At 41.4% G+C, this 27,267-nt stretch overlaps 1 protein-coding gene across 2 annotated transcripts in view; it reads left to right on the top strand.

Moving 5' to 3' along the window:
- The window catches only part of plxnb2b (plexin b2b), a 144,318-nt gene extending 118,056 nt beyond the window's left edge, over window positions 1-26,262 (top strand). For both annotated transcript variants that reach the window (XM_086299213.1, XM_086299214.1), the window contains 17 exons: window positions 3,610-3,795; window positions 6,495-6,631; window positions 6,991-7,091; window positions 7,428-7,657; window positions 9,552-9,733; window positions 12,611-12,677; window positions 13,122-13,268; window positions 14,403-14,559; window positions 15,391-15,491; window positions 16,917-17,001; window positions 17,411-17,562; window positions 17,805-17,965; window positions 20,550-20,697; window positions 20,885-20,949; window positions 21,078-21,153; window positions 22,570-22,644; window positions 23,218-26,262. In XM_086299213.1, coding sequence (XP_086155339.1) covers window positions 3,610-3,795; window positions 6,495-6,631; window positions 6,991-7,091; window positions 7,428-7,657; window positions 9,552-9,733; window positions 12,611-12,677; window positions 13,122-13,268; window positions 14,403-14,559; window positions 15,391-15,491; window positions 16,917-17,001; window positions 17,411-17,562; window positions 17,805-17,965; window positions 20,550-20,697; window positions 20,885-20,949; window positions 21,078-21,153; window positions 22,570-22,644; window positions 23,218-23,322 — 2,175 coding nt within the window. In that variant the 3' untranslated portion in view covers window positions 23,323-26,262. The remainder of the gene's footprint in view (window positions 1-3,609; window positions 3,796-6,494; window positions 6,632-6,990; window positions 7,092-7,427; window positions 7,658-9,551; window positions 9,734-12,610; window positions 12,678-13,121; window positions 13,269-14,402; window positions 14,560-15,390; window positions 15,492-16,916; window positions 17,002-17,410; window positions 17,563-17,804; window positions 17,966-20,549; window positions 20,698-20,884; window positions 20,950-21,077; window positions 21,154-22,569; window positions 22,645-23,217) is intronic.
- Window positions 26,263-27,267: the final 1,005 nt, after the last annotated feature.

Raw genomic sequence — 27,267 nt, 5'->3', positions numbered from 1 at the left:
GACGCCGAAATGGCGTGTGTTTCGCGCTGCGACCACAAGGGGGCGCCAAAACGCCATATTCGGTGGAGTGGCCAGTGAGCGCTCTGTCTCTCCACATGAAGAGCTGGGCCACCTGCACTCAGTCAGCATGGGTGCTGAGGACATTGAAAAAGGGCTACAGGCTGCAATTCAGTGTCGCTCCACCACAATTCAAAGAAATTGTTTACTCTCGTGCTCCGGGCGAGTCTGCCAGTTTTCTCCTGGAGGAAATTTCCACCTTGAGAGACAAAGGAGCTATAAGAGTTGTCCCTCCTGAGGAAATGCACAGCGGATTTTATTCAAGGTATTTCCTTGTGCCAAAGAAAGGGGGGAGGGGGATGAGAGCCATTCTGGATCTCCGTGCCCTGAACCGGCATTTGAGGACATACAAGTTCAGGATGTTGACGCATGCCTCGCTGCTACGGTTTGTACGAGCGGGCGACTGGTTCACATCAATCGACATGAGGGATGCTTATTTCCACATCCCCATATATCCCCCACACCGAAAGTATCTGAGATTTGCTTTCCAGGGGATGGCATACGAGTTTGTAGTCCTGCCTTTTGGTCTCTCACTGAGCCCAAGGGTGTTTGTGAAATGCACCGAGGCAGCAGTGGCCCCGCTCAGGAAAAAGGGCATTCGGGTGGCCACGTACATCGACGATTGGCTGGTGGCAGCCCCAACCCGCCAGGGAGCGACTTGTCACACAAATGCTCTCATACACCATCTGGAGAGTTTGGGTTTCCAGATAAACGTGGAAAAGAGCACATTGACGCCAACTCAATGCATTACTTTCATAGGGCTCAGCCTAGACTCCCTTCGGGTGAGGGCTTTTCTGTCCCCGGAGAGAACTGCGGCCATACAGTCATCCCTTGCACTTTTTCGCAGAGGCAACACAGTGACCCTCAAACAGTGCCAGAGGCTGCTCGGTCTGATGGCTTCTTCTCTAGTATCCAGGGAGAATGCTCAGTGTCCCCTGTTTTACTCGCTGCACGATCAGAGAGCTCCACTCGGGGTGGATGCTCTAGCTCACGAGTGGCCGAGAACCCTCCTCTATGCTTTTCCCCCAGTGGCCCTCATTTCTCCAACTCTGGCCAGAGTGAGGGAGAGAAGTCACTATATGGTCCTGATAGCCCCGCACTGGCCAGGGAAACACTGGCTGGCGGAGATTTTTCAGCAGCTGTGCGGCCCCCCTTGGCCGTTACCACTACGCAGAGACCTCCTGTCTCAGGCACAGGGGGAGATATTCCACCCCCACCCAGAGAGGCTAGCTCTATGGGCTTGGCCCGTGAGTGGTTTAACCTGAACACGGTGGGGCTCCCTCATAGTGTTATCGACACTATTCAGTGTTCTAGAGCATCGTCTACTCGGACGCTATATGAGCACAAGTGGCGTGTGTTTGAAAGCTGGTGCTTAGAATCACAGGCCATCTCTTTTCAGTGCTCGGTGGCTGTGATTCTGTCATTTCTTCAGGCCCTGATTGATAAGGGTAAAGCCTTCTCCACCATCAATGTGTATTTGGCAGCAATTTCAGCCTGCCATATTGGTTTTGAGGGAAAGACTGTTGGCCAGCATCCCTTAATATGCCGTTTCATGAAGGGTGCACGCCGTAAATTGCCTTCGTCTAGGCCATTGGCTCCATCGTGGGACCTTCCCACAGTATTGGCTGCGCTCTCCTGTTGCCCATTTGAACCCCTGGAACAGGTTGGGTTAAAATTTCTGTCCTTGAAGACTGCTCTTTTAATTGCTTTAGCTTCTGCTAAACGTGTGGGAGAGATCCACGCTCTCTCGGTGCATCAGTCATGCATTCAGTTCTCCTCGGATAATACGAGGGTCTGTATGCGGCTCAACCCTGCCTTTGTCCCGAAGGTTGTCGGCGCATGTTCCCCTATAGAACTGCCGGCCTTTTGCCCACCGCCTTTCTCCTCAGAGGAGCAACAGCGGCTGCATACCTTGTGTCCAGTCCGTGCCCTGCGCATTTACATGGACCGAACCCAGAGTGTCAGACAAAGTGACCAGCTGTTTGTGTCCTGGGCTAAACCGCATATGGGAAAGCCTGTGTCTAAACAGCGCCTCTCCCATTGGATAGTGGGAGCAATTGCCTTGGCCTATACTAGCGGGGGCCTTCAGCCCCCTGCTGGCTTACGTGCGCATTCCACTAGAGGTCTGGCAACCTCATGGGCTCTCTTTGGGGGAGTTTCTATTCAGGAGGTGTGTGCAGCTGCATGCTGGACCTCGCCTCATACATTTGCTAGGTTTTACAGGTTAGATGTGACAGCACCTAACCTAGCACATTCAGTCCTCAGTGCAGGTTCTTCCCGGGTGGGGGCCTCTCCCCTGTGAAGTGCTGTTGGGGACAGTTGTCTTCTTAACAGGCATGTCTGGCAATCCGGGAGTCAGTATTTCTCCCATAGTGAGACACGAAACGAATGCTATGAAAGAGAACTTAAGGTTATGTATATAACCCCGGTTCTCTGAGTAGCATGAGTGAGTGTCTCACCAGACCGCCCTCCTTGCTATGGAAGCGAGGAAGAGATGGGCTTGTTTTGAATGACATCTGACGCTATGTCAGCCTATTATATAGGGAGGCACTGGCCCCTCCTGACATGGGCGTCACCTAGCCAGCCTGTAAGGGCTGGCGTAATGGTATTTGAGCTTCTGATGAGGTCACGCAGGAGGCGTTCCCATAGTGAGACACTCACTCATGCTACTCAGAGAACCGGGGTTATATACATAACCTTAAGTTTTAAGTGGTGTTAAGCCAAATGGTTGAAAAGCCCTCCAAGTCTACCCACGACTACACATTATTGTTTTAGCCACAGTATAACGAATGTTCATCTTTACGATAGCTAATCTGACACTTTGTGCTCTCGATATCAGACAGTATGTAGATGAGCTAGTAAATAAAAACCCGGTTTCTTTCACTTTTAATCTTTTCATCATCATGGATTTATTTTCTCACGTGTTTTGTAGCATTATTTTTACCTCTCAAGGGTGCCACTTCTTCTTTTTAAAAAGTCCAAGGTGACACTTTCACATTGCTTGTTTTGTTTGACAAGTGCAATAGAGCATTGTCACAAAAGGCAAAGATATGCAACAAACAAAAACGACTGAGAAGCCTGAGCCAGAAAATGAATCGATTTTTCTTATAGCTTATTTTTATGGCTGTTTTGAGCTCCCAGAGTATACCACCTCAAAGTTTCTGTTGATAAACTCACTTGTGGGGAAAGTCATATGCAAAACATGTAAAACCTTTTCAGTTACTCAGGCGCTGATTAATTTAAGCTGGTTTCACCTTCTTCCAGCCGATATTAGAATAATTAAATGTCTGTAGATCCACAAGTGTGCTGCAAAATCTCAAGAAATTACTGAGAGTGAGGTGCTTACAATAACTCCAATCTTTATCTTTTTAATTACTTTTAGCTCATATTGGAGCAGTAAGGAGCTGTCGTACAGCACACTTCCTACCCATTACTCATAAAATGCTGCCGATAATGTTTTCAGTGCTCATCGTAGGATCTGTCTAATTAATTTCTCTCCCATGTACTTCAGTCACTGCCCTTAGAGCCTCGCATTCACTCTTCCCCCTGCAGGGTCGGGGATTCTCCAAAGCGATGACAACTAAAGAAGCACAAGCCTTCGTAGGCGACGTTCAGTGTGTGGTCAACACCCTTCAGGATGATAAGCTGTTCTTGGAACCACCTTCCACCACGCCTCGTGCTCCTACTCGCTCCAAACATCAGCACAGAGAGACGGGGTCGGAGAATCTGGAGCTAATGGTCAGAGCACACTAACAGTAACAGATGAGTCCTGACTGATGATCACTTATTTCAGTGAACGTTTTAATGCAACACTGTAAGATCACTGCTTCATAAATAAAAGTACTCGCCTCAAAATCTTAGTATGTTAAAGTTTTAAAGATATCTCAAGAATGAACTTTAAGTACTCAAAATAATGGTCTGTAATGGATAAAGGCTCCTTTTGGATTCTATGTAATCGTTTATTATAATTATACTGCTCTATGTCATGCGTTACACACAAGCAAGCTTCTTTTTAGCCATTTATTTGAATCATAGACAAATTAGTAGGCTCTTTTCTTTCTTTTTAAAAAAATTATATTGTCTGGTTTGTAATAAATAAGGAAATGATACGAATGAACGCAGAGGACACTGGGTACTACTCAGGCTATTAGATTACGGTAATGGATAGTGGAGTAAAATACAGCATTAAAACTGAGCAAAGAAATCTTTCGTGCCCATGGTCTTTATCCCTTGTACATGTACCTCAACTGTGTACTTCAGCAAAGTACTTGAGTAAATGGACCATTGCAGATCCATACACAGACTTGAAGATGAGAGCATGCATGCATCATGAACCTTTACTGTTCTTCTCCCGGCAAATCGTCTATACAATTTGAGATCCAATTTTTTTTCCACTGGTTGAACAATTTTCATGTAGCTACAGGCTCTATAATTGCCTGTAATTATAGGTAAGCCACAACTATGATGAATACCATACCTCTCCCTGGGTAATTCTTATTGTTATATGTCAGCGACTGCTTAAAGAAGTGACACCGCTAGACTATACAGTGGGGCAAAAAAGTATTTAGTCAGCCACCGATTGTGCAAGTTCCCCCACTTAAAATGATGACAGAGGTCAGTAATTTGCACCAGAGGTACACTTCAACTGTGAGAGACAGAATGTGAAAAAAAAATCCATGAATTCACATGGTAGGATTTGTAAAGAATTTATTCGTAAATTAGGGTGGAAAAAAAGTATTTGGTCACCTCAAACAAGGAAAATCTCTGGCTCTCACAGACCTGTAACGTCTTCTGTAAGAAGCTTTTCTGTCCCCCACTCGTTACCTGTATGAATGGCACCTGTTTGAACTCATCATCTGTATAAAAGACACCTGTCCACAGCCTCAAACAGTCAGACTCCAAACTCCGCCATGGCCAAGACCAAAGAGCTTTCGAAGGACACCAGGAAAAGTATTGTAGACCTGCACCAGACTGGGAAGAGTGAATCTACAATAGGCAAGCAGCTTGGTGTGAAAAAATCAACTGTGGGAGCAATCATCAGAAAATGGAAGACATACAAGACCACTGATAATCTCCCTCGATCTGGGGCTCCACGCAAGATCTCATCCCGTGGGGTCAAAATGATCATGAGAACGGTGAGCAAAGATCCCAGAACCACACGGGGGGACCTGGTGAATGACCTGCAGAGAGCTGGGACCAAAGTAACAAAGGTCACCATCAGTAACACACTACAACGGCAGGGAATCAAATCCCGCAGTGCCAGACGTGTTCCGCTGCTGAAGCCAGTGCACGTCCAGGCCCGTCTGAAGTTTGCCAGAGAGCACATGGATGATACAGCAGAGGATTGGGAGAATGTCATGTGGTCAGATGAAACCAAAGTAGAACTTTTTGGTATAAACTCAACTCGTCGTGTTTGGAGGAAGAAGAATACTGAGTTGCATCCCAAGAACACCATACCTACTGTGAAGCATGGGGGTGGAAACATCATGCTATGGGGCTGTTTTTCTGCCAAGGGGACAGGACGACTGATCCGTGTTAAGGACAGAATGAATGGGGCCATGTATCGTGAGATTTTGAGCCAAAACCTCCTTCAATCAGTGAGAACTTTGAAGATGAAACGAGGCTGGGTCTTCCAACATGACAATGATCCAAAACACACCGCCCAGGCAACAACGGAATGGCTCCGTAAGAAGCATTTGAAAGTCCTGGAGTGGCCTAGCCAGTCTCCAGACCTCAACCCCATAGAAAATCTGTGGCGGGAGTTGAAAGTCCGTGTTGCTCGGCGACAGCCCCAAAACATCACTGCTCTCGAGAAGATCTGCATGCAGGAATGGGCCAAAATACCAGCTACTGTGTGTGCAAACCTGGTAAAGACCTATAGTAAACGTTTGACCTCTGTTATTGCCAACAAAGGTTATGTTACAAAGTATTGAGTTGTATTTTTGTTATTGACCAAATACTTATTTTCCACCCTGATTTACGAATAAATTCTTTACAAATCCTACCATGTGGATTCATGGATTTTTTTTTCACATTCTGTCTCTCACAGTTGAAGTGTACCTCTGGTGCAAATTACTGACCTCTGTCATCATTTTAAGTGGGGGAACTTGCACAATCGGTGGCTGACTAAATACTTTTTTGCCCCACTGTAATCCAGCTTTTTCTATATTGGTATCTGCTGCTGTTGATAAAGTGTCAGACTTGGTACGTTTATGTAATTATCCTCTTTATGCAACCCTACCAACCTGAACATACATACTTTAAAAATACTTTTAAGGTCCTAGAGCTGCTTTAGCCGAGTTGACGGTTGGAATCTAAACTATTCACATTTAGATTTAATCTTTCTACTTCCTCCCCGGTATCGTCCGGTCTTTGCTTTTGACTTTGGCTAAAATGTGGAGAGCTTGTGCAAATAATAAGATTTTTTCTTTCTACAGATCAAGTTTGGGAAAGGGGAGTGGGTGGTCGACTCGGTGCAATACGAGACGAAGAATGATTTCCCGCTCTACATCATCATCCCTGCTGTCATTGTGCCCATGCTGCTCATCATCACTATCTCTGTCTACTGCTACAGGTGAATTGAGCTATTTTAGGTTAACTTTATGCAGCAGGAACACACAATTGATTGTGTTTTTTTAAGAGTATAGATACTTCTCCAGTCAGTCCCAGCTTTTTCTGCATTGTGTTTGCTAGTTTGTTTGTTTTTTTTAAAAAACGACTTTGTTTGTTTGTGTCTGTTCCAAGAAATATGTTCATATTCATAAGAAATTATTAGGAGCGCACCAACAGCGACTGCGTAATAAGAACTAATAGATACCTTGCAGCTAAGTTAATGGCCAAAAGAAAAGAACCTCTTTGCAACAAGTTAACATTCATCTGTTTGACCTTATTTTCATGATGCGTTTTCTTTGTGTGTGTGTTTAATCTTTTCAGGAGGAAGAGTCAGCAGGCAGAGAGGGAGTATGAGAAGGTGAAACACCAGCTTGAGAACCTGGAGGAGAGTGTACGAGACCGCTGCAAGAAGGAATTCACAGGTATAAGCTGTGCAGCTGTGCAGAAGCGTCACAATATTGCTAATGTCCCTCTAAGGATCCGTGTTTCTAAGAAGCTGTAAAGTAATGAATTGGTTCATAGCTCTGATTAAATGCATAAATTCTCCCACTCAATGTCATCTTATCATCATTATTAGAAGCAGTTTTGCAGTAACATTAATAGAAAACAATATTTCACTGTTGAAATCATTTTCCTGGCAATGCTCTCCATTTTCTGCCTCTTGCAGCATCGTAATTGAGTCAGACGAGCAGTGTGAAAGTGACAAGAGTTGCTTATTAAAAAGAAACCATGTGGTGTTTTTTGTTTCTTTCTCGCAGACCTAATGATTGAGATGGAGGACCACACCAATGACCTGAATGAGGGACGAATCCCTTTCCTGGACTACAAGACGTACACAGACCGAGTCTTCTTCCTGCCCTCTAAGGACGGTGCCAATGATGTGATGATCACAGGGAAGCTAGATATACCAGAGGCTCGCAAGGCCACCGTGATTCAGTCTCTCAACCAGTTCTCCAACCTCCTGAACTCCAAGACATTCCTCATTAATGTAATTATACTGCACACGCATCATCAAATTGTCAGCTGTGAGCTCGGACCGATAATGCCTGCTTACAGAGAGTTTGCAGTCCTTTAAAACTGTGCAAAATCAAACCTCCAAACACTGAACAATGCTGGATACATCTAGATTTTCAAAGCTTTCTTTTTAGCTTCACTGGGACCAGGACTCTGAGGATGTCAGAGTCAGTTGGTACACTTCAAATAGATCACTATCAAGTTTTACAAAGACATTTATGATTCTAGGATGATGGATGGCTTTGGTGATCCCTCTAACTTCTCTAATAATACCACCAGCAGTCTGGGATTTGCTTGTCTGAGTGAAATGATGCCGGTTGCTTGAGAGACTGCACAGACATTACTGTACCCCACAGGATAATTTGGAAAAACTTGGGTGTTCCAGTGACTTTTCCTCTTGAACTACAGTCAGCTCAGAAAGAATATTTCAACTAATTTGGGCTAACACAATAAGAAGTACTTAAAAAATATTGACATTCCTATCAACCTCAGCTGTAGTTTGTTTTTAGTGCTAAATGGCAAATGCTAATTAACATTACATGAGATGATAGTAATGTGAGACTATTATACCTGCTAAATATCATGCAGCTTGGATCATTTTGGCATTATGACTTTAACATTTAGCTCACAGTAAAGACTCTCAGCTTGCAGCTAGCACAGATTTAGACTCTTATGAAACATCAGTCAGTCTAAATTTAGACACGTAATCACTAATGTTACTTCATATGTTATATAAATGTCAGTCACTGGAGGCTTATTTCTAAACTGCATTATTTCAACTGCTCATCCAAGTGAATCCAAACCCATCAGAGCACCATCAATACCAGAGTCCTTATGCATCAAGTTTCAAGCACAGTGGGTGAACAGATGTCGAGAAGGGTGAAGAACAGACAGACAGATATAAAGATTGGCCTATTAATTCATGAGATGTAGCATACTGTATACCATAAATGGAGTTGACTTGCAAAAGTGGCAGCATTGCAACAATTTCCTCTGAGCTTGCCAGATTTGCACCACTGCATAAACTCTCTAGGCATAAGCTGATTTACTGAGAAAATCACAAATGTAGTTGTGGAGTTGTTTCTGAATGAACTAAAGTGGCCTTGTGTAATGAAAGAGGTAAATCACTGAATGCACCAAAACAGCTCTTTTATATGTATTTAGACGACAGTGGAGGTTTGTGGCACAAGGAGTCACAAGGTGGCTGTGGTAATAGGACGGGAGAAAATAGTCTTGAAAGGCAGCAGGATAAACGCAGGGGAGGTTTTCTTTTTCACTAGCATTTCTGATAATATGTGTGTGGGGTTTTTTGTTTTTGTTTTTTTGAAAAAGAAAAAAAGAAAAAGAGAAGGTCAGCTCCAGCCATTACCTTGAGCTACTTAGCTAAATGTTTGTATGATACTATATTGATGGTGTTTTTAAAATGGGCTGAATACCTCACAGATTAAGGATCTATTGTAACTTTAAGCCGCCCCCTTCCTTTGAATTGAGCACTGTAGTGTGTTACAGTTTTGCGGCATATCTACAGTAATACAAGCGAGAGGCAGAGGACATAGCAGAGGGAGACGTGTGAAGATTCCTGTTAATCCAATATTGCTGGCACAGAAACAGCCTCTGAGGTGCTAACTGCACTTGTGGGGTGATTCCTCTTCCACTAATTGGTATCATTTCTAAGCCACAGTATTTTACAGGGCAGAACTAAATTTACCTTGATAATTATAATTTTCACTAGCATTGGTCTTTTGATAATTTAAAAGCATATTATGTTGGATTTGCTTCTGTGTGTGCTTCATCACGATGATTAATTCACCTCATCATTTGCCTCCTGTTTCTGTGTGTGTATGTGTGTGATTTTTGTGTTTTTGCAGTTTATCCGTACCCTGGAGCGCAGTCATGACTTTAACGCCAGGGCCAAGGTTTACTTTGCCTCCCTGTTAACAGTAGCTCTGCATGGGAAGCTGGAATATTACACTGACATTATGAGAACACTGTTGTTGGAGCTGATGGAGGAATATGTCAACAGCAAGAACCCCAAACTAATGCTGCGCAGGTGAGTGTGGTCCAACTCTCTGTTGCTTATTAATGGTTCTCCTGTATTGCTTTCAGGCTTAATTAGCACAACATTTTTACATAGCATGAATCCAAAATGTTTTGGTGCTTGCTTCCCATTCAGTGCCTTGAAATCTGGTGCAAACATTCATATCCTCTTTCTAGATCTTTCTAGGTCAAAACTGTAACAGTAAACACCTGCTTTTTGCATGCTAACCTACTTAGCTCTGTGTGCTGCTGCCTCAGTCTAGCCTCTCGGTGCCACTCTTCTGGGTGGATTCTTAGATTTGTTTAGCAGTAATTGCTCTGAGATTGTAAAATGTCCTCTTTCTGCAGTTTTGAAGCAGAGTCGCTCAACTCTGGCACTGATATGAACCAGTTGATGCGGACTGGGATTCAGTTCAGAATGCAGCGGACTGTTTCATTCTGTTGCCATGTTTTCTGTTGAATTTTGTAAAGACTTACTGTAGTCCATTATCAAGAGCCAGACTGCTGCTCCATCTATTCCAGTCTTCTTCCATCTGCTCATCCTTCTGTTTTTTCCTCTTTTTTTTGTTTTTCCTCATTGGAATCCAAGTAAAATGTGCTGGACAATTTTCTTTCTTCTCTTTCATCTCGTCTTTGTCATCTTCACCTTCTTATCCCTGCTGATTGTAACTAAAAAGATCAGCTTTAGTGCTTGAGCCAGCGTAACCCTAACCCAGATTCTATTTTATTAGTTAGACTTTCCAGCTAAGTGGAGACTGGTTGTAAAATTTGGGTTGGTGTGAAATTATAAGTAATTATTGTTTTGCTAACAATAATTAGTATTTTTAAAAACTGACCACATACTGGTGAGTTATTTTCTGTCACTGATTTGATTGTTTTAATAGTAATCGTTCGCTATATTCTTCCTGGGCAAAATTTCAGAATTTCTTTGTGAAATTTGAGTCCATAAACATTCAGCTTATTAATCTGATTGAAGTAAATAGCCTTAAGAAACGAAGCTTCCAGATTTTGGTGTTCTTTGATCTTTTTAATGATCATGTCAAGGTCAAGTGATCCATTGACTGCTGCTTCCCCTCCCTCAGCAGGACACACTTGTCTGACGGCACAGTTGCTTATCGTTTCTGAGGGGCAGTTTTGTGATCTGAACTATTCCCTGTGCCTAGGCACGCTGTGACTGACTGTTATGCAAGTACACATCTTAATTATCCCCCAATGGAGAAGCTCATTATGCTGATTAGCCCATTGTGCCAAAACAGACCTCCTTATATACAAGATATCTAATTAGGCATGCTATGTGCATCAGCGAGCATCACCAGTGGATAGTTGACATTTTGATGGGATATCTGTCAAATGACCAATGACATGAGTTCTGAATAAAAATATCTTGACACTGATAAGCTGTATATAATTCGAGGCCCATAAAGTCCCACAAGATGATTTAAAAAAATATAATAATGGTTATGCAAGTTATTTATACTATGCTTTTTATCAAAGCCTTTATTTATTCTGTAAATAAATGATAAATGTCAGAAGGTCTTTTCATATTGCGCTAAGAAGTAGTCTTGGCCCCCTTCCTGATTTCCTAGTTTTTATACGTTTGTCGCACTTAAATGTTTCACATCATTGAACAAAATTAAATACTACAAAAACGTAACACAAATAAACACAAAATGCAGTTTCTAAATTAAGGTGTTTATAATTTGGGGGGGGGGGGGGTCCAAACCTCTACATGGCCCTGCGTGAAAAAGTGATTGCCCCCTAAACCTAATAACTGGTTGGGCCAACCTTAACAGCAAGGTTGGGCCAACCTTGCTGTGGCATGACCTTTTTAAGGTCATGCCACAGCATCTCAATCAGATTCAGGTCAGGACGTTGACTAGGCCACTCCAAAGTCTTCATTTTGTTTTTCTTAAGCCATGCACATGTGGGCTTGCTGGTGTGTTTTGGATCATTGTCCTGCTGCAGAACCCAAGTTGTCTTCGGCTTGAGGGCACCAACAGATGGCTGGACATTCTCCTTCAGGATGTTTTGCTGGATAGCAGAATTCTGGGTTCCATTTACCACAGCAAGTCCTCCAAGTCCCGAGGCAGCAAAACAGCCCCAGGAATTTTTTCCCCTTAATAATAAACCTCTTCATTTAGAAACTGCATTTTGTGTTTGCTCGTGTTTGTCTAATATTTAAATTTGGTTGGTGATGTGAACCATTTTAGTGTGACAAACATACAAAAAAATAGGAAATCAGGAAAGGGGCAAACACTTTTTCCACACCACTATATATAAGCTCACCTTATGCAACTTCAGAGGCTCTGTAGTGTAGACTTTCCCCTTATCAACAAACACTATATAGACAAAAGTACTGGGCTGCATACATGATACACCTACAGGAGGCGCTCAACCATGGAAATCCTGCCAGGAAGCTCGCTGTGCACAGGGTTTGCTGATGTTAATGCCAGAGGAATTTTGGAAGTCTGCAGTTATTGAGTCAGCGTGCACCTTAGCAGTCAGCAGCCCTGCTCCGGTCTGCCACATTGTGGCTAAGTTGCTGTGGTTCCTAAATGCTTCCACTTTACAATATTATCATTTATTACTGCATGCAATGTCAAAGAGGGAAGAAATTTCACAAAGTGACTTATTGAAAAGGTGGCATGCTCTTACAGTGCCATGCTTGATTTTAGTGAACTCTTTCTTTCACACACATGACTGCATGGCTTGATTTTATTGGAACTGGAAAAACACCTGAATTCAAAGATTAAAAGGTGTGGCCCAATACCTTTATTTATACTGGTGTCTGTTTCATGCCGTGTCTCTTGATATGCAGTATTTTACACTAAATAAATACATTTTATTTTCATAATAAGAGTAAAAATAACTCAACAAATATGTTTTTCAGGTCAGAGACAGTGGTGGAGCGGATGCTGTGTAACTGGATGTCAATCTGCCTTTACCAGTTTTTGAAGGTAATGCAAGTTTTGGGTCACTGGAAATGATGCAGTGACTGACAGGAGATTGATTTGATTTGAATATTTTCTGGTTGCAGCTCTGATATGTTTTGATTTTAGTAGCTGTTCCGTGTTACAGTGAACTTTATGGTATAGACTGGTGGTCTGAAAAATATAGATGTTGTTCAATACATTTTTTTAAGGAGTGAATATACTTTATCAGTTATTTTTAAAAAAAAGTATGATCGCATGCTTCAATATTAAACTGTGGGCTTTATGGATTTCTGCATTTCTTTCATTAGTGCTCGTGTTGAAAGTGCCAATTTATTTGACTTTTAAGCTGCTAATCACAACAATTAGCTGCTTTACAACAGCTGTGTCAAGCTAAATGGTGGTTTTGTGTGTGTGTGTGTGTGTGTGTGTGTGTGTGTGTGTGTGTGTGTGTGTGTGTGTGTGTAACAGGACTCTGCAGGCGAGCCCTTGTACAAACTGTTCAAAGCCATCAAGCACCAGATTGAGAAAGGCCCCGTGGATGTCAGAGTGAAGAAAGCCAAATACACCCTCAATGACACAGGCCTGTTGGGTGACGACGTTGAGTACTCTGTCCTGGTGAGATCGACGCACACTCACTCACTCACTCTCTCTCACACACAGAGACACACACACACATGCACATGCACAAACACACACAGAGCACCCCTCACAGTCAGTCATAGAAATTCAGAAACTCAGCGTCATAAAAACTGCACACTCTGCTTCAAGATTGCATGGTGTTTTGTGCCTGGTGAGCAATACATACACACTGTGCAGTTGCCGTGGTAACCCCCCCACCACCACCACCACCACACAAAAAAAAAAAAAAAGCCCTGAGGCGACTGCCCGCTTTTGTGTGACATCCATTTTCAGTGTCAATGTTCTCAGCTCAGAAACGACACAGCCAACACAATCCAGCGTAGCAGGGAAATGTGTGGCTTAGGTTAAAGTCCTACAAGTGGGAACAAGTATGGAGTACAAGCCACCTCCACAACCTCCCCTCAACCTCGCAGCCTGCACCTGCTCTCCGTCCATTTGGGCAGCTTTCAGGAGTCAGGAAATGCCCGTGTGTCTCGTTTTGATATTGTGTCTCGGTAATGGAAGCTAATATGAACCCAGCTGTTTTTTGTTAAAGTCAGCACAAATAAAAAGACCCATGGGTAATGGCGTTGTCGAGGACAATTATCAAATTAGCGTGAGTTACACGTCTCCTTCTGTGATGGATTGCTTTCTGTGATTGAATTACATAGGGAGGAGGGAAAAAAAAACGCTTGACAGATTTCAAAAGCAGATGCATTGCTTCCTACTGGCTTACATTTACAGCGTGCTACTCTTATGCATTTTATATGCAGCTGGGCTGATAGGGTTGCCATTGTGAGTGTATTCCCTGGCTCACATTTGAAAGCGTTGAATGGTCAGTTATTTCTAACAGAATTGGATGTGAGAGGCGAGGCAGGTCAGTTGGCTCCTGCTGAGCTTTGGTCATTAGCTGGCCAAAAGTCCTGTCAGGTGTCACCAATGTGTGTCTGTGTGTGTGTGCTTGTGTGCTTATAAAGCCCTGTTGCTGTGACAACAACATCCAAATAGAACTTGGCGTGGGTGGGTGCCTGGGTGCTCTGACCATGTTTGAATATTTCTGCATGTTTGTATTTTATTAACGTAGGTGCGCGTTATCAGCGTGAGGTATTAATGTGCGATTCTGTTTGTCAGACCTTGCAAGTGCTGGTTCAAGGCGAGGGGCCGGATGTTACGCCCGTCAAGGTGCTGAACTGTGACACCATCTCGCAGGTGAAAGAGAAGATCATCGAGCAGGTGTACAGGAACCTGCCATACTCCCAGCGGCCCAAAGTCGACAGCGTCACCCTGGGTGAGTAAATGACGGCCACCTAAAAAAAAGCAGATGAACTAAAGCAGGAACGTCTAGTAATGATAAATAATGTAACTGTTATTTCAGTCTTAAGTGAAATTAATTCATAATTAAATGAGAAGTGAGTTATCTGAGAGGGTGAATAATTATTTCATTTCACATGTATTCAGTATATTTTATTATTTTAATAAAACAGCTTTTTATTTCAGTTTGTGGAGTAAAAGAAACCAACTTAGCTTAGAATTTATTCATTGTCAGCAACATGAAGAAATCGTTCATCCCTAAACAAAGCTATGCTCGCTACTGTAATCAGAAACCTTGGGGAGTGACTTGAAAGGCTAAAGCTCCACAGACATTTTCTAACTTCAAAGTCATTTTTTTATTCCCACGCACGCTGTAGATCTCATTCCTTTATACATTTTAGATAAGCAGAGATCTATTTTCTTTCAGGCTAACTGCCTTGTATTTGGTTTTAGTTGTAAATGAAATGCAGACGGTGGTGGGCTCAGTTATGCAGAATGTGTTTGGGTGCAAACTTTTCTATTATGTTTCAATTATGCAGAAACTACTGACATGTGACTTCTTCACCCGAGTTCAGCCATATAGCTAACAGGCGAATTTAATAAATGCATCATTAAATCCCAAGAGATAACTGAGCAGATAGCTGCATTCGTTAAAGATCACATTATTACAGTGTAACCACAGGACAGCCGCATCCCAGGATAAAAGTAATTGAAATAATATAAAAAAGTATTTTATTTGAAATGTTTTACTCCCACAGCAGAGATAACTTGCGTTTTGAATAACGGTCTCATCCTGCCTTCATCACAGAGTGGCGCCCTGGCTCAACGGGCCAGATTTTGTCGGATCTGGACTTGACCTCCCAGAAAGAAGGCAGGTGGAAACGCATCAATACTCTGGCACACTACAACGTGAGTACTGCAAAAATTTACTATGCAGTAATAAGAATTGAAATTACAAAACCAAATGACTGGGGTTCAGTATCTGATGTAAATCAATGACCATTTAATGTGCATTCAGTTCGAATGTATAATGTAATTTATATGTAGAGTTTCTAAATGTATTTCTTTTCTTTTTTTTCCACAATAACAAAATGTTTATTTACCTTACTTTTTTACCACCAATTTATACCTAATCTCTCAGTATAAATAAGTATACCTATAAATACTTATTTATATATAAGCATTTAAACTTACCTTTAGGTAAAAATAAATTGCTGATACTTGTATCTTTGCATACTAGAAGTCTCTTCTCTTGGTTATGTCTTTCTATGCAATCCTACATTAAGCCATTTTAGTTTTTTCTTCCAAGTATTTTCTGCAATAAAAAAAAATTAGCAAGATGTATGGCAAGGACACAGCTTTCTGCTTACAAAGCCACATTGTAATGTGTTGTTTTGTCAAACCATATAAAATTGCAGTCATGCAACAGCTCACATGTGACCCTACCTGAGGAAACAAGATTAAGATTTCTTTTTTATAAAATATGTATGAAATACCATAGCAAGAGAAAGTAAATGTGCGATATGTTCTCAAGGATAACATTGGAAGCTTCCTTTTATCTTTTTATATGACTCTTTAGTTCAAGTCCAACAACCATCACAGAGTTTTCACTCTCCTTTCTATGCCAGTAACTACTAAGCTGTGTAAAAGCTAAGAGAAAAAAAGCTTTTATCCTTAAAGTGCTGCTTAAAGATTTCATCATTAACTTTCATGGAGTGTATAGGTGTTCAAGATAGATCATTTACGATAATGTTGGCCCAAAGAATATGCTATACAATAGCACTGTAATAAAATTCTTCACTTTTTGTTTTTATCACCTACAAAATTTAATTTCTTACCTGCGAGTCCCATAGCTTTCTCTTTGTTTGGTCTTGTTGGCTCTCAGTGGTGACAGAATGCCACTAAATCTTCTTGGCACTGTATTGATCCACAGAAAATAAAGGTCACTCGTGAATATCCCCTACCTGTTCTGCTTTTCAGCCACTTAAATCCGCCTCTTTTAAAGGTGCTCGAGTTTCTTTCATCCTACCTGCTGCCTCGCTGTTGTTCTTAGACAACAGACCTGCTCCTATAGATTCATTGGCTGTGTCAGGGTAGCGCTAATCACAGTATTTGTGGGGTCAATAATAGGTTGACGCCAAAGAAAATGGTCTGTAAATATCCCAATAAAGACTCACTGTTCGTGTCCGCTCATTCGCATTGATTAGGAATTAGATCTGGGTGCTAAAAGGCACTGCTGACCACAGTCACAGTAGCTATTAAATTCAAAGGTGTGTTAAGTTTGCATCGTTGTGTGTGTTGTCATCTAACAAAATGATTGACTGTACATTCCAGGTGCGGGATAACGCCACATTAGTTTTGTCCAAAGTGCAGCACACGCAACCGAACTATGACCAGAATCAGGAAAACCACGAGGAGCGTACGTATCTCTAAGTACACGCATGCCGTGCACATAAACACACACGTGTTGAACCCAGAAGGACACAGATGAAATGTGTACTTGAGAGTTCCTGCCTTTGTTTTGTTTCTCCAGGGTTTTTGTCCATATTCCCACGACCAATTAACATGCTAATACATGTTGTTTTATGTATAACACGCTTTGAGATTATGCAGAAATAGTATGTCCTTTTATCTTCAGCTTTTTTATGTACATTTGAGAGTATTTGATGGTTTAGCATTTCTTCTTGGATAGTCTCATTCAAATTCAGTAGACACACCCTCTCATGTTTTAATTTTAATCGTCTGAATGTTTTCTGTAAGCATGTGCATGAATAAATAAGAAGCAGAATTGTCAAAAGAAAGTTTACACCAGTGTTTTCCTCCAATAGGAAATGCTTTATTGGAAGATGATAAAGTGTTTCACTTGGTGAGGCCAACAGACGAACTGGATGAGACCAAATCTAAACGAGGAAGCATAAAGGACAAGTCGATGACCAAAGCCATTACAGAGATCTATCTAACAAGACTCCTTTCCGTAAAGGTACAAGAAAAAAACATTTATGCAATTATTACAGTAAATAGGGCACTGTTACACTGACTAAACAGTAAAATTCTGCTTTACAAACCAAGGTTTTTCCAAGTTAAAGCTATTTTGGAAAGAGCCGAAAATGCACAGTAAAAACTTGAATAGCTATACTCTCCTTGCAAATAGTTGTGCCTCTGGTATTTCTGGCTGCGCTCTGTGTCTCTGCCCTGTCTCACATTATTTGTGGCCCCTTTCAGGGAACACTGCAGCAGTTTGTGGATGACTTCTTCCGCAGCGTGCTGTGCTCTGGGGCAGTGGTCCCACCAGCTGTCAAATATTTCTTCGACTTCCTGGATGAGCAAGCGCTGAAACACAACAATGTGGATGAGGAGACTATCCATATCTGGAAGACGAATAGGTAAAACAACAGGTCGACTGCGTACACTAATGATCACTCTCAGAGTTCCTTTTTGTATGCTGTATGTTAGTATGTGGATGTACTCCAAGTATCAAAAGTACAAAAGTATTTGTTTCCGGCCTCATTCCATGAAATCAATCAGTCCACATGACTCCCTCAGAATAAGCATCAGACAATAACTATTTCTGTGTTACTGTCCCCTAAAGTACATATAAAGTACTATTTTTCCCCAGATTTTATGGGCCCGCATAACTTTATAAGTACAGGAGATAGCCACTTAAACTTTATTCTCACCTGAAAAGCAAATTTAAGCTCTTTTAAACACAGGAACCCACTCCAAGTGTTGCAATGTAAAATAAAAATCTTGTTTTTATTTGCCAGGATTTTTTTCTATGACCTACTTTATGCATCTGTATCAGAGAATATATCACAGTTTTTCCACTGCAGCAATTTATTGTCTAAGATTTAGAGTAACAGAAGAATCTGTGCCTGGGATTTTTTTTTTTATTTACTAGAGGACAATTTAAAAAGTGGATTTGGGGTCATTCTCAAGGGTTTTATCTGTATAATATTTTGGACGTAACACACTGATCAAATAGGTTTAGGTCCTAAAGAAGTTTTCCAATCCTTGCAATCAGAGCATGGAAAAGGGTGGCGATCACAGAGTGCTCCTCTGTGGCTCTATGCTCCATGTAGTCAATATAGATATCAGCCTTTGCCATTAAGGGATGTTAGATGGTCATTAGCAGCTAGTTCATTGTTGTTGATGTTTCCTTCCCTGAGAGGCATTTTTCCCCACTTGCTATTAACGGTATTTCAACCAAATGTGTATAATTACTACATCTTGTTCCCTCCTCCTTAATAGAACAGGAAATTATGCAGATAGTTTCATACATTTTGACAGTACCTTTTACCTAAATGTTTAAAGTAACATGTTGTATTAGTGGACTATGGGAAATCTTTTCATCTTCAGTTTAATTATAAAAAAATTGAATCAATATTTTCTCCCAAATTTGGACTGTTCATGTATTATTGCCATTTTTGCCGGGAGAGGGGGAAAGTATTTGCTTTCCCCCTCTTTCCTCTTCAGACCGGAACCATCTGAGCACTAAACTGATTGGCTGATTCAGTTAATCTTAATGCTTTCCATTAGATACAGGTTGTTGTTTTTTCATTTAAATCAGAAAACCAATGAGTAGCTATAACTCCCGAAAATGTAAAATAGTAAGAGCAGCTTTCTAGGATAATTTCGTCTTAACTATAGTGGTGCAGAAGTATGGCATAGTATGAAAAAATGCATCTTGAATGAAATACAAGGACCTCTCATTTAGATACGACTGTGGTATACAATTTCACAACCAGTCCACACAAACACAGCTATCCGATTTCATTCCCACCAACAGAAATCCCACTGCCTGAGACACTGTAACTCTCCAAGAAATAAAACTTACTTATCCCAGAATGGACAGAATACAAATGCCCAATTTCAACTTACTTAGTTTGCATTTGCAATCCCCCTGCTCCCATGTGACATTTAAGTGCATAAATTAGTGTCACGTCGGCTAAGGCTCAAGCATACAAGACGACGTGTTGCATGTAGATGCCGGTGATTGACGCAAGGCCGGCAAGAGAGCAGCCACACAAGGACAGAAGATGAGCGATTTAATTACTTACTACACTCCACACCACACTCTGCATCCGCCCGTTCTGTTTATCAAATCAACTGAGGGCCATGTACTAAATATGAATGTGTGTATGAGGCATAACAACAAACAAACATGGTAATTATGTCCCAAGCTAATTTAATTCTGTGATTATGACAACATTGCTATTTTTATGCTTCCATTGTATTCTCACGGCAGCCTTCCCTGGAGATATTACCAAACCAGTATGAATTTTATGCGGTGCGTTTCTTCTCTCAGATGGCAGAAGACGTTCTCACCGATTGGGGAGGAGTTTTTTTCCTAAACTATTGTATTTGGTTGTTCTTTTGAATGTAAAAGCTGATATGAGTTTGGAAGAAAGTCTGTGGAGTTTGTTTTTCCATTCAGGGGGGAAATTAGCAAGACCGTTCGAGCATTGCATTATGTAGTCTGGGCTTTAAGTTGTTAGGCTGCAGAGGAACCTCAGAGGTCAGCTGCTTTATCATTTCTAATCATTGTTTGTTAGAGTAGACAAGCGTCATTGGATGTTGCTTTGTGCAGATCCCTTTAGTTGTTAAAAAAAAGTCTTCAGAGATCATTTTTTTTCTTTTTCATTTAATTTTCCGTGAACAGCAATAGTTCTCACAGAGGTCAGCATCGTGTGAAACAGTAATATAAACTGACAGTCAAGGGTATAGTCCTGAATAAACTGACACCGACACGAAAGGCTTTTCTCCATCGCTGTTATTATCTTGTACTGCACTCAATTGCACCTCAGGCAAGTGCTCTCACACATGAAATGAAATGCCTCCCTGACTTAAATTAATTCATGGATGTAATGCGGTTGATGAGACACCCCCCCCCTGTTCTGAAACAATAATACCGATAACAACCAGTGATGATAGACTGATTTCTTGCCCCTCTTTTTAATACCCGTGCAGCCTGCCTCTGCGGTTCTGGGTGAACATCCTCAAGAATCCCCACTTCATCTTTGACGTCCACGTGTCTGAAGTGGTGGACGCCTCACTCTCTGTCATCGCCCAGACTTTTATGGATGCTTGCACCAAGAGTGAGCACAAACTCAGCCGGGTGAGTGGAAACGAATGGACAAGAGGAGGGAGGGGTGGGAGAATATGAGGTGGAGGAGTGAGGAGGAAAAAAGGAAGATGGGTGAAAAGATGGACAGAAGATGAGAACAAATTTGATTATGTGAAAAGGTTATAGGCACGTTAATTTAAAGTGCCATTTTCACTGAGTTGTATCCCTCCCCCTTTAGGACTCGCCAAGTAACAAACTACTCTATGCAAAGGAGATCTCCACCTATAAGAAGATGGTAGATGAGTAAGTACTGGCAGCACTTTCCATCTGTTATTATTGGAGACTGTAATACCTTTTTTTAAATATCAGTTAACATAATGGATCAATTACCACCTCTTGTCTACTCTTTATGTGTGTGTCTGTGTGTTTAGTTACTACAAGGGCATCAGGCAGATGGTATCTGTCAGCGACCAGGACATGAACACTCACTTGGCAGAGGTGTCACGGGTAAGGAATACATCTGTCATTTTTGAATAGAACACAATAGAGTAGAATATCTTCATTGTCACTGTAACATGTGCAGTTAATAAGTGCAGTGTCTATAGTGCAGAGATCACTCACAACAGTCATAAAACTAAATCTGTAAATTGCATAAAACTATATAAGAGATGGAAAAAAAACAACTTTTCTCCATTCACCTAAACTGCAAAACCCTCCATTGCACACAGCACAATCATGTGGACAATGCAGCATTTAATGCTTTTACAGCTCTGGGATAAAAACTTGTCTTGCTGTTAATGTTGCAATCCTTAAGGTTTCAGTCTAAAACATGCTTTTTAACATCCCTCGAGTGTGGGTATTGAACACATTTAAGATTGTTGGGTTTTTTGGTTTTGTTTTTTTAACCAAATGCCCCCGGGGACGTTAAGAAAAAGGTATTTCCTTTCTAAAGACGAACTGCCAACTCTTGAGCCACGATCGTGCCAAGATCGTGGCTCAAGAGTTGGCAGTTTGTCTTGTAATCGGAAGGTTCAGACAGTCTTGGTCGTTGTGTCCTTGGGCAAGACACTTCACCTACCGCCTACTGGTGATGGGCCGATGGCGCAATATGGCAGCCTCGCCTCTGTTAGTCTGCCCCAGGGCAGCTGTGGCTACAACTGTAGCTTGCCTCCACCAGTGTGTGAATGTGAGAGTGAATGAATAGTGGAATTGTACAGCGCTTTGAGGTTCTCAAAAAGCGCTTTATAAATGCAATCCATTATTATTATTATTATTATTATTATTATTATTATTATTATTATTATTATTAAAGCCTCTTTTGTACTGGCATGTCAACTGTGAGAGATTCATAGTCCACTTTCAAGTCCATAATGTTAAAATATTTTTTTTGTTCCATTTATTTTGGGTGTTTTTGTCTTTAATTGTCAGCAGATAGGATAGGGTGACACAGGAAACCAATGGAGAAAGTCATAATTGAATCATATTGCATTGATGTGGCATCCACATAACATTTTCCACAGGAAGGACTGTATGAAAATTGTATTTTTTACTTACTGCGCCAAGGGTGCACTTTGCAACTACATGCTGCTGAAAACAACAAAAGAGGAACTGGTGTATTTGTTTGCACTGTTGCCGAATTAACTCAAATGGTTTTAACCAAAAAGCATGTCAATAATTGACTTTCTTTATATTATAATATGAAAAACAGGATTTGAGTTTATGAAAATCTTAAGGATTATAACTTTAATGCCCGGTGGCATTACATATCAGCATTGTTCAGAGGCTTATTTATGTGTGTGCAGTAATTCTCATTTGCTCCGCCACAGTTTTTAAAGCCTGGGTGTAGTTTATTCAGCTGGGTCCAGGTTCGTGGTTTGGTTGGATTTCCACTTTAACCTTTAAATTTCTGTTTATGTTTTTCAGTCTCACACAGACAAACTGAACACACACGTGGCTCTCCATCAGCTTTACCAGTACGCCAGCAAATACTATGATGGGGTAAGAGGCCCTTCTTTTTCCTATCACACCCGAAGGAGGCTATTCCACTGAATGCACTACTGCCCACTATATTATTGGTTCTCCTTTTTTTTCTCTCTCTCTTCACTCTTGATATGCCAGAAGAGTGATTGTATGAAATTTTAATTGAAAGCATTTCTGTGGGATGTGAATTGGAAAATTGCTCTGGGAATTGATTTTTAAGAGTCCATTGTGCATTGCCACTTGAGGTCACGAAAAGGGGATAAACAAAACCTAATGAACAAGTTGGATAAACAAATGGGGCTGTCAGTCTCCCCTAAGTGGGACTCGCAAAGAATAACAGCTTATATGACGCGATTGCTGATGTCGAATAACACCATCTTCTCCTCCCACTCTCCACCCTTCTTCTTCTTCCTGTGCTTCTTCTCTGTCCATCCCCCTCCTCCTTGTTTCTTTGCTTTTCCGACATTACCCTTATGCCATCCTCTGTCCAACTCTTTGTCTCCTCTCTATCCTCTACACCTATTATACCCGACATCTCACTTTTTTTTTTAACTGTCCTTCTTACCTTCCTTTTTTTTTTTTTTTTTCCAGATCATCGCTTCTCTGGAAGAGGACCCAGCTGCCCAGAGTAAACAGCTAGCCCTGCGGCTCCAGCAGATAGCAGCCGCCCTGGAAAACAAAGTGACTGATCTCTAACCCACTAAGTGGAGGGAGGAACCAAGGGAAGGGGGAATATCGCCAGTGACTACAGGGGCTTATTTCTTTCTTTTTTTTTTTTTTTAGTGAATAAATTCCAGAAATGAGGAAATGTGAGAAATGGGCGTGTTTATTGTACAACTTGGTACTGGGGTAATTTTCTGTTCTGTGTGAAGTAACAGACTAATGAAATGCAGAAAGAGAGGAGACAGGAAGAAAATGGTGGGTTACACTGTCATAGGTACGCCTTAAAGCTCACTTGCCAAACCTTAAAGGTCTGCGCACTCATTCATGCTTCACTGAATATTGCTCCCACAATGCAGTGTGGCAGAACTCTCTCTGAGATTTAAGCCCCTCTGTGGAGCACTGGCATAGGAGATAATCAGATGTTCAATTTCACTCTGTGTAAAAAAAAAAATGGTTTTAAGAGTTGTATTATATATTTTTTTTATCGTGCAGTCTTTATGCGGAAAGCTTTATAAGAAAAAATATCTTTTTAAATGGATCACCTTGTGGTGCGGATAGTGTTTTTATTAGCCTGTGTATGCGTAGATGCCTGTGTGAAGTACTTGTGGAAAAAACAAAAAAGAGTGTGTGCTGCTGAATTTAAGTGTGCGTTTGGGTGGATTGCACGTGTGCGAATGTGTGAAATTGTGCGTGCACACACGGGATGCCTACTGTCAGGCGCGAGGGTGACAGGACGCCTGCTTTGTCGTTTTAATTCCCCCATACTCAGTAACACACTGGAGCCTGTGCTCTCAATGAGCTTTATGACAGAGACCAAAGGGTCCTCAAAAGGACGCTGGTTAATCTAGCAATGTACAGGCTCATATGAATGACAGATCACCAGGCGTTTCAGAAACATTTGAGTTATATTCTTTTTCTTTCGACTCGGATTTGGTTCCGGCTGGATTGCCTGTTGTGCTCGTGGAAATCGATAATAGCACAGTCTGTCTCCCTTTATTGTACAGTGCCATGAAACATTCCACTTCAACTAAAGCACAGAAGGACATTTAATACGTTTTAAAGATATTATAGTTAAAGACTGTGTTTAAGTTTTTTTTCCTTTGCTATATTGTTTTATTTTTATATACATATATGTATCAGCAAGAAGCAACCATTTTTCCTGCCACAGATTCGTGTCACTCATATTAGCCCTGCAATAATGTCAGTATACCATGAGCCACAATCAACAGTTGCATTTGCTTACTAAAGTAGCAGTTCAGCAATATGTTAGAAGACTATTTAAATTATTTTATGCATTGCTCATGTTTATGATTTTTGTACCATATTTTTAGTATTACCCTTGTAATGTTCCAAATAGTCATCACGAATTCTGCCTCTACAGCTATGAAATAGCCTGTCGCTGATGTTAATAATTTAGATGAGATTCAGTCGGTACTTAAATGGCATGCTCTGAACAATTATCGTGGATTTAGCCTCTGTATGATGTCGGGGGAGGGAGGGGGGTTGTTTGGTTCAGTCGTGTACATAATTGTTATATTAATTGGGTTATTGATATGTCAGTGTCAGAACCGAGGTGTCGCCAGGGTAGGTTGGTTATTTCTTGGGCCATTAGACGCCGTCCCTAAATTGTAGGCCTTGCTGTTGACAGATGATTTAATTGTACTCGCTGTATCTGATCATGGGTGTGTGGATTTGACGGCGCATGACGCTCTCCACAGCCCCAAGAATGTTAATGATTCCTGCCTTCGCTAGAGAGAGGTGTGCACAGACCTCGAGCTTGCCTGCCTGCTGTCTCAGCATGGCACCCTGGCAACCCGACCAACAGCACTTGGCACTGCCCACTCAGCGCAGTGCAGAGTGGCACTCTGTATAATGGAATCAGCAGGGGAGGCTTTTGATCTTAATTGCATGCCAACTGCAGGCTCCATCCTTGTCTCCGGTGTTGTTTACTGCTGAGTCCTTTCTTACTGACAGAGTTGATGCAAGAAGCTTCTTTCAGAGCCTTTCTTTCACCAAAAATGTGCCTTATATAGGATATTACATATATTGTTTCTAAGTTATTCTACTGGTAACCTAGGTGACTATGATGATGATAGTGATATAGACACAGCAATGTATTTGGACTTGTGATCTTATGTGTGCTGTCTCAAATGCTAGATGCCCTGCTGCAGCCATTTGCGTGCCAATAGGCTGAAGATGTTTCAGTAAGATTTCTTTTATGGTTGCAATTTTGACGTGTGCATTTCCTTTGGGTGTCTGTGGTGTGTGCTTAGTAGGACTTTGGTGGGTAAGGCAAAAAAAGAAAAAAGAAAAAAAAAAAGCCAAACTGATTAAATGTAAAACAGTGGCCAATGTGATTTGGGTTTCCCTTGAAAATGTCTGGCATTCCTAAATTAGTCTGAAGCCAAAAGGTTATCCTTATGTAGATGGATATGCGCAAAATTGTTCCAGTTGTGTTCATTTTTTGCCCTGTGTTTCTCAGCTGTTCCACAGTGTGTACGATAAATGACTATCTATACTCGACAAATGACCGTTCTTACTGCTGTGCAGTTATTATTTTTATTTCTCGTTTCCTATATCATATAAATCTTTGTAAAACGCGTTGAAATACTGTATTCTAACTGTATAATCCTATGCATTGAGTCCTGGGACAAAAATAACAAAAGTGAAAAAAAAAAACCTGTTTGTGCAGTTGTCGAGACCTTTTTTTTCCCCCCATTTTGAAACTTGTGAATGTGCTGTGATGATAAAAGAAACTGGGACGCTCCATTTTCAGTACAGGACCATTAACGGAAGCCAACGTTTTCCTTCACATCCGAGGCAGCTCAGAAGATTCTTGATCTTGTACCTGATCTGGTTGTACTGGATGAACTTAATTTTACAAAAGTTGTGTGTGGACGGAGGGTTACAGGTTTCATCATACACTCCTCCGTTAATAAACTCAGAGACATATACGCTCTTCATATCTGCTGTGTTTCTTTCACCTTCAGCATATTGATTTGCTTCAATTTGACACCCACCTCTCACGAATAATGCATGAGAAACAATCACCTTGGATGATAGAATAGCTTTTTCCACTGCTGAAGGAAACTCTCTTTTGTGCAAGTCTTTGGTATTCCTGCATGACCTTATGAAGACAACATGCACAGGCAAGAGTAATGGTGGGGTTTCTGAAAATTAAAACCACCATAGCCCTATTTATGAAGAAGAGGACCAAGTGTCAAAAGCTGACAGTTTTTTCCCCCTTATCACACATATTCCTTCATATTATGACCCCAAACGACTTTGTTGATAACATCAGTTGATATCATCAGTCTTCATATGCAGTGTATCCTATGATGGCTGATGCTTTTTTCCCCCAAATGCCACATCAGGTTCCTGTCACAAGGCTCGGAATACAAACTAGAAGCCAAGGTCTGGCTTCATGAAATGAGTTGATAATATAAATAGCCTCGCCGCATCTCTGTCATCGGCGGTGAAGGTTGGAAAAATTGCGGCAAAAAACATTAATTAAGTACTGACAGCTAAGAATGAAATTGGAAAAAAGAAAGATGAAAGGCAAAATTGCCTCATCGGACTGCTTAACAAACCCAGACGCAGGGGTGGAGATATCAAAGACAGACTAGGAGCCTGCACGGGCCATCTTCGAACCGGGCGGATCACTGATGCAGCAACAGATAGAGCAACTTCAAGGGCTGCTGCCAAAGCAAGAGTGATTACACTTGATTATCGCAAGCACTGCATTTTGTACACTATCCTTGATCACTTGTGAGAAATCAAAGGCGATACAGTACTTTATATTCCTATTAGGACACGCGCCTTACATCATTTTGGGATTCAACATTATTTGCCGCGCACAGCGCTTGTGATAAGATTTCTAAATAACCATGCCCTTCACTGTCTAGAAATCAATGATACTGCACACTAAGAATAATTATTTTTCAGTCAGCCTCTGTGCCGGGTTTCAAGAAATTGGGT

This window comes from Aulonocara sp. 'chitande type north' Nkhata Bay, linkage group LG7, assembly GCF_057382095.1.
Source record: "Aulonocara sp. 'chitande type north' Nkhata Bay isolate Kocher_YH1m ecotype deep benthic linkage group LG7, A_spYH_male_GT1.1, whole genome shotgun sequence".
Lineage (NCBI taxonomy): Eukaryota > Metazoa > Chordata > Actinopteri > Cichliformes > Cichlidae > Aulonocara > Aulonocara sp. 'chitande type north' Nkhata Bay.
Note: the sequence above shows the minus strand (reverse complement) of the source record. Positions and strands in the feature narration are given on the sequence as shown.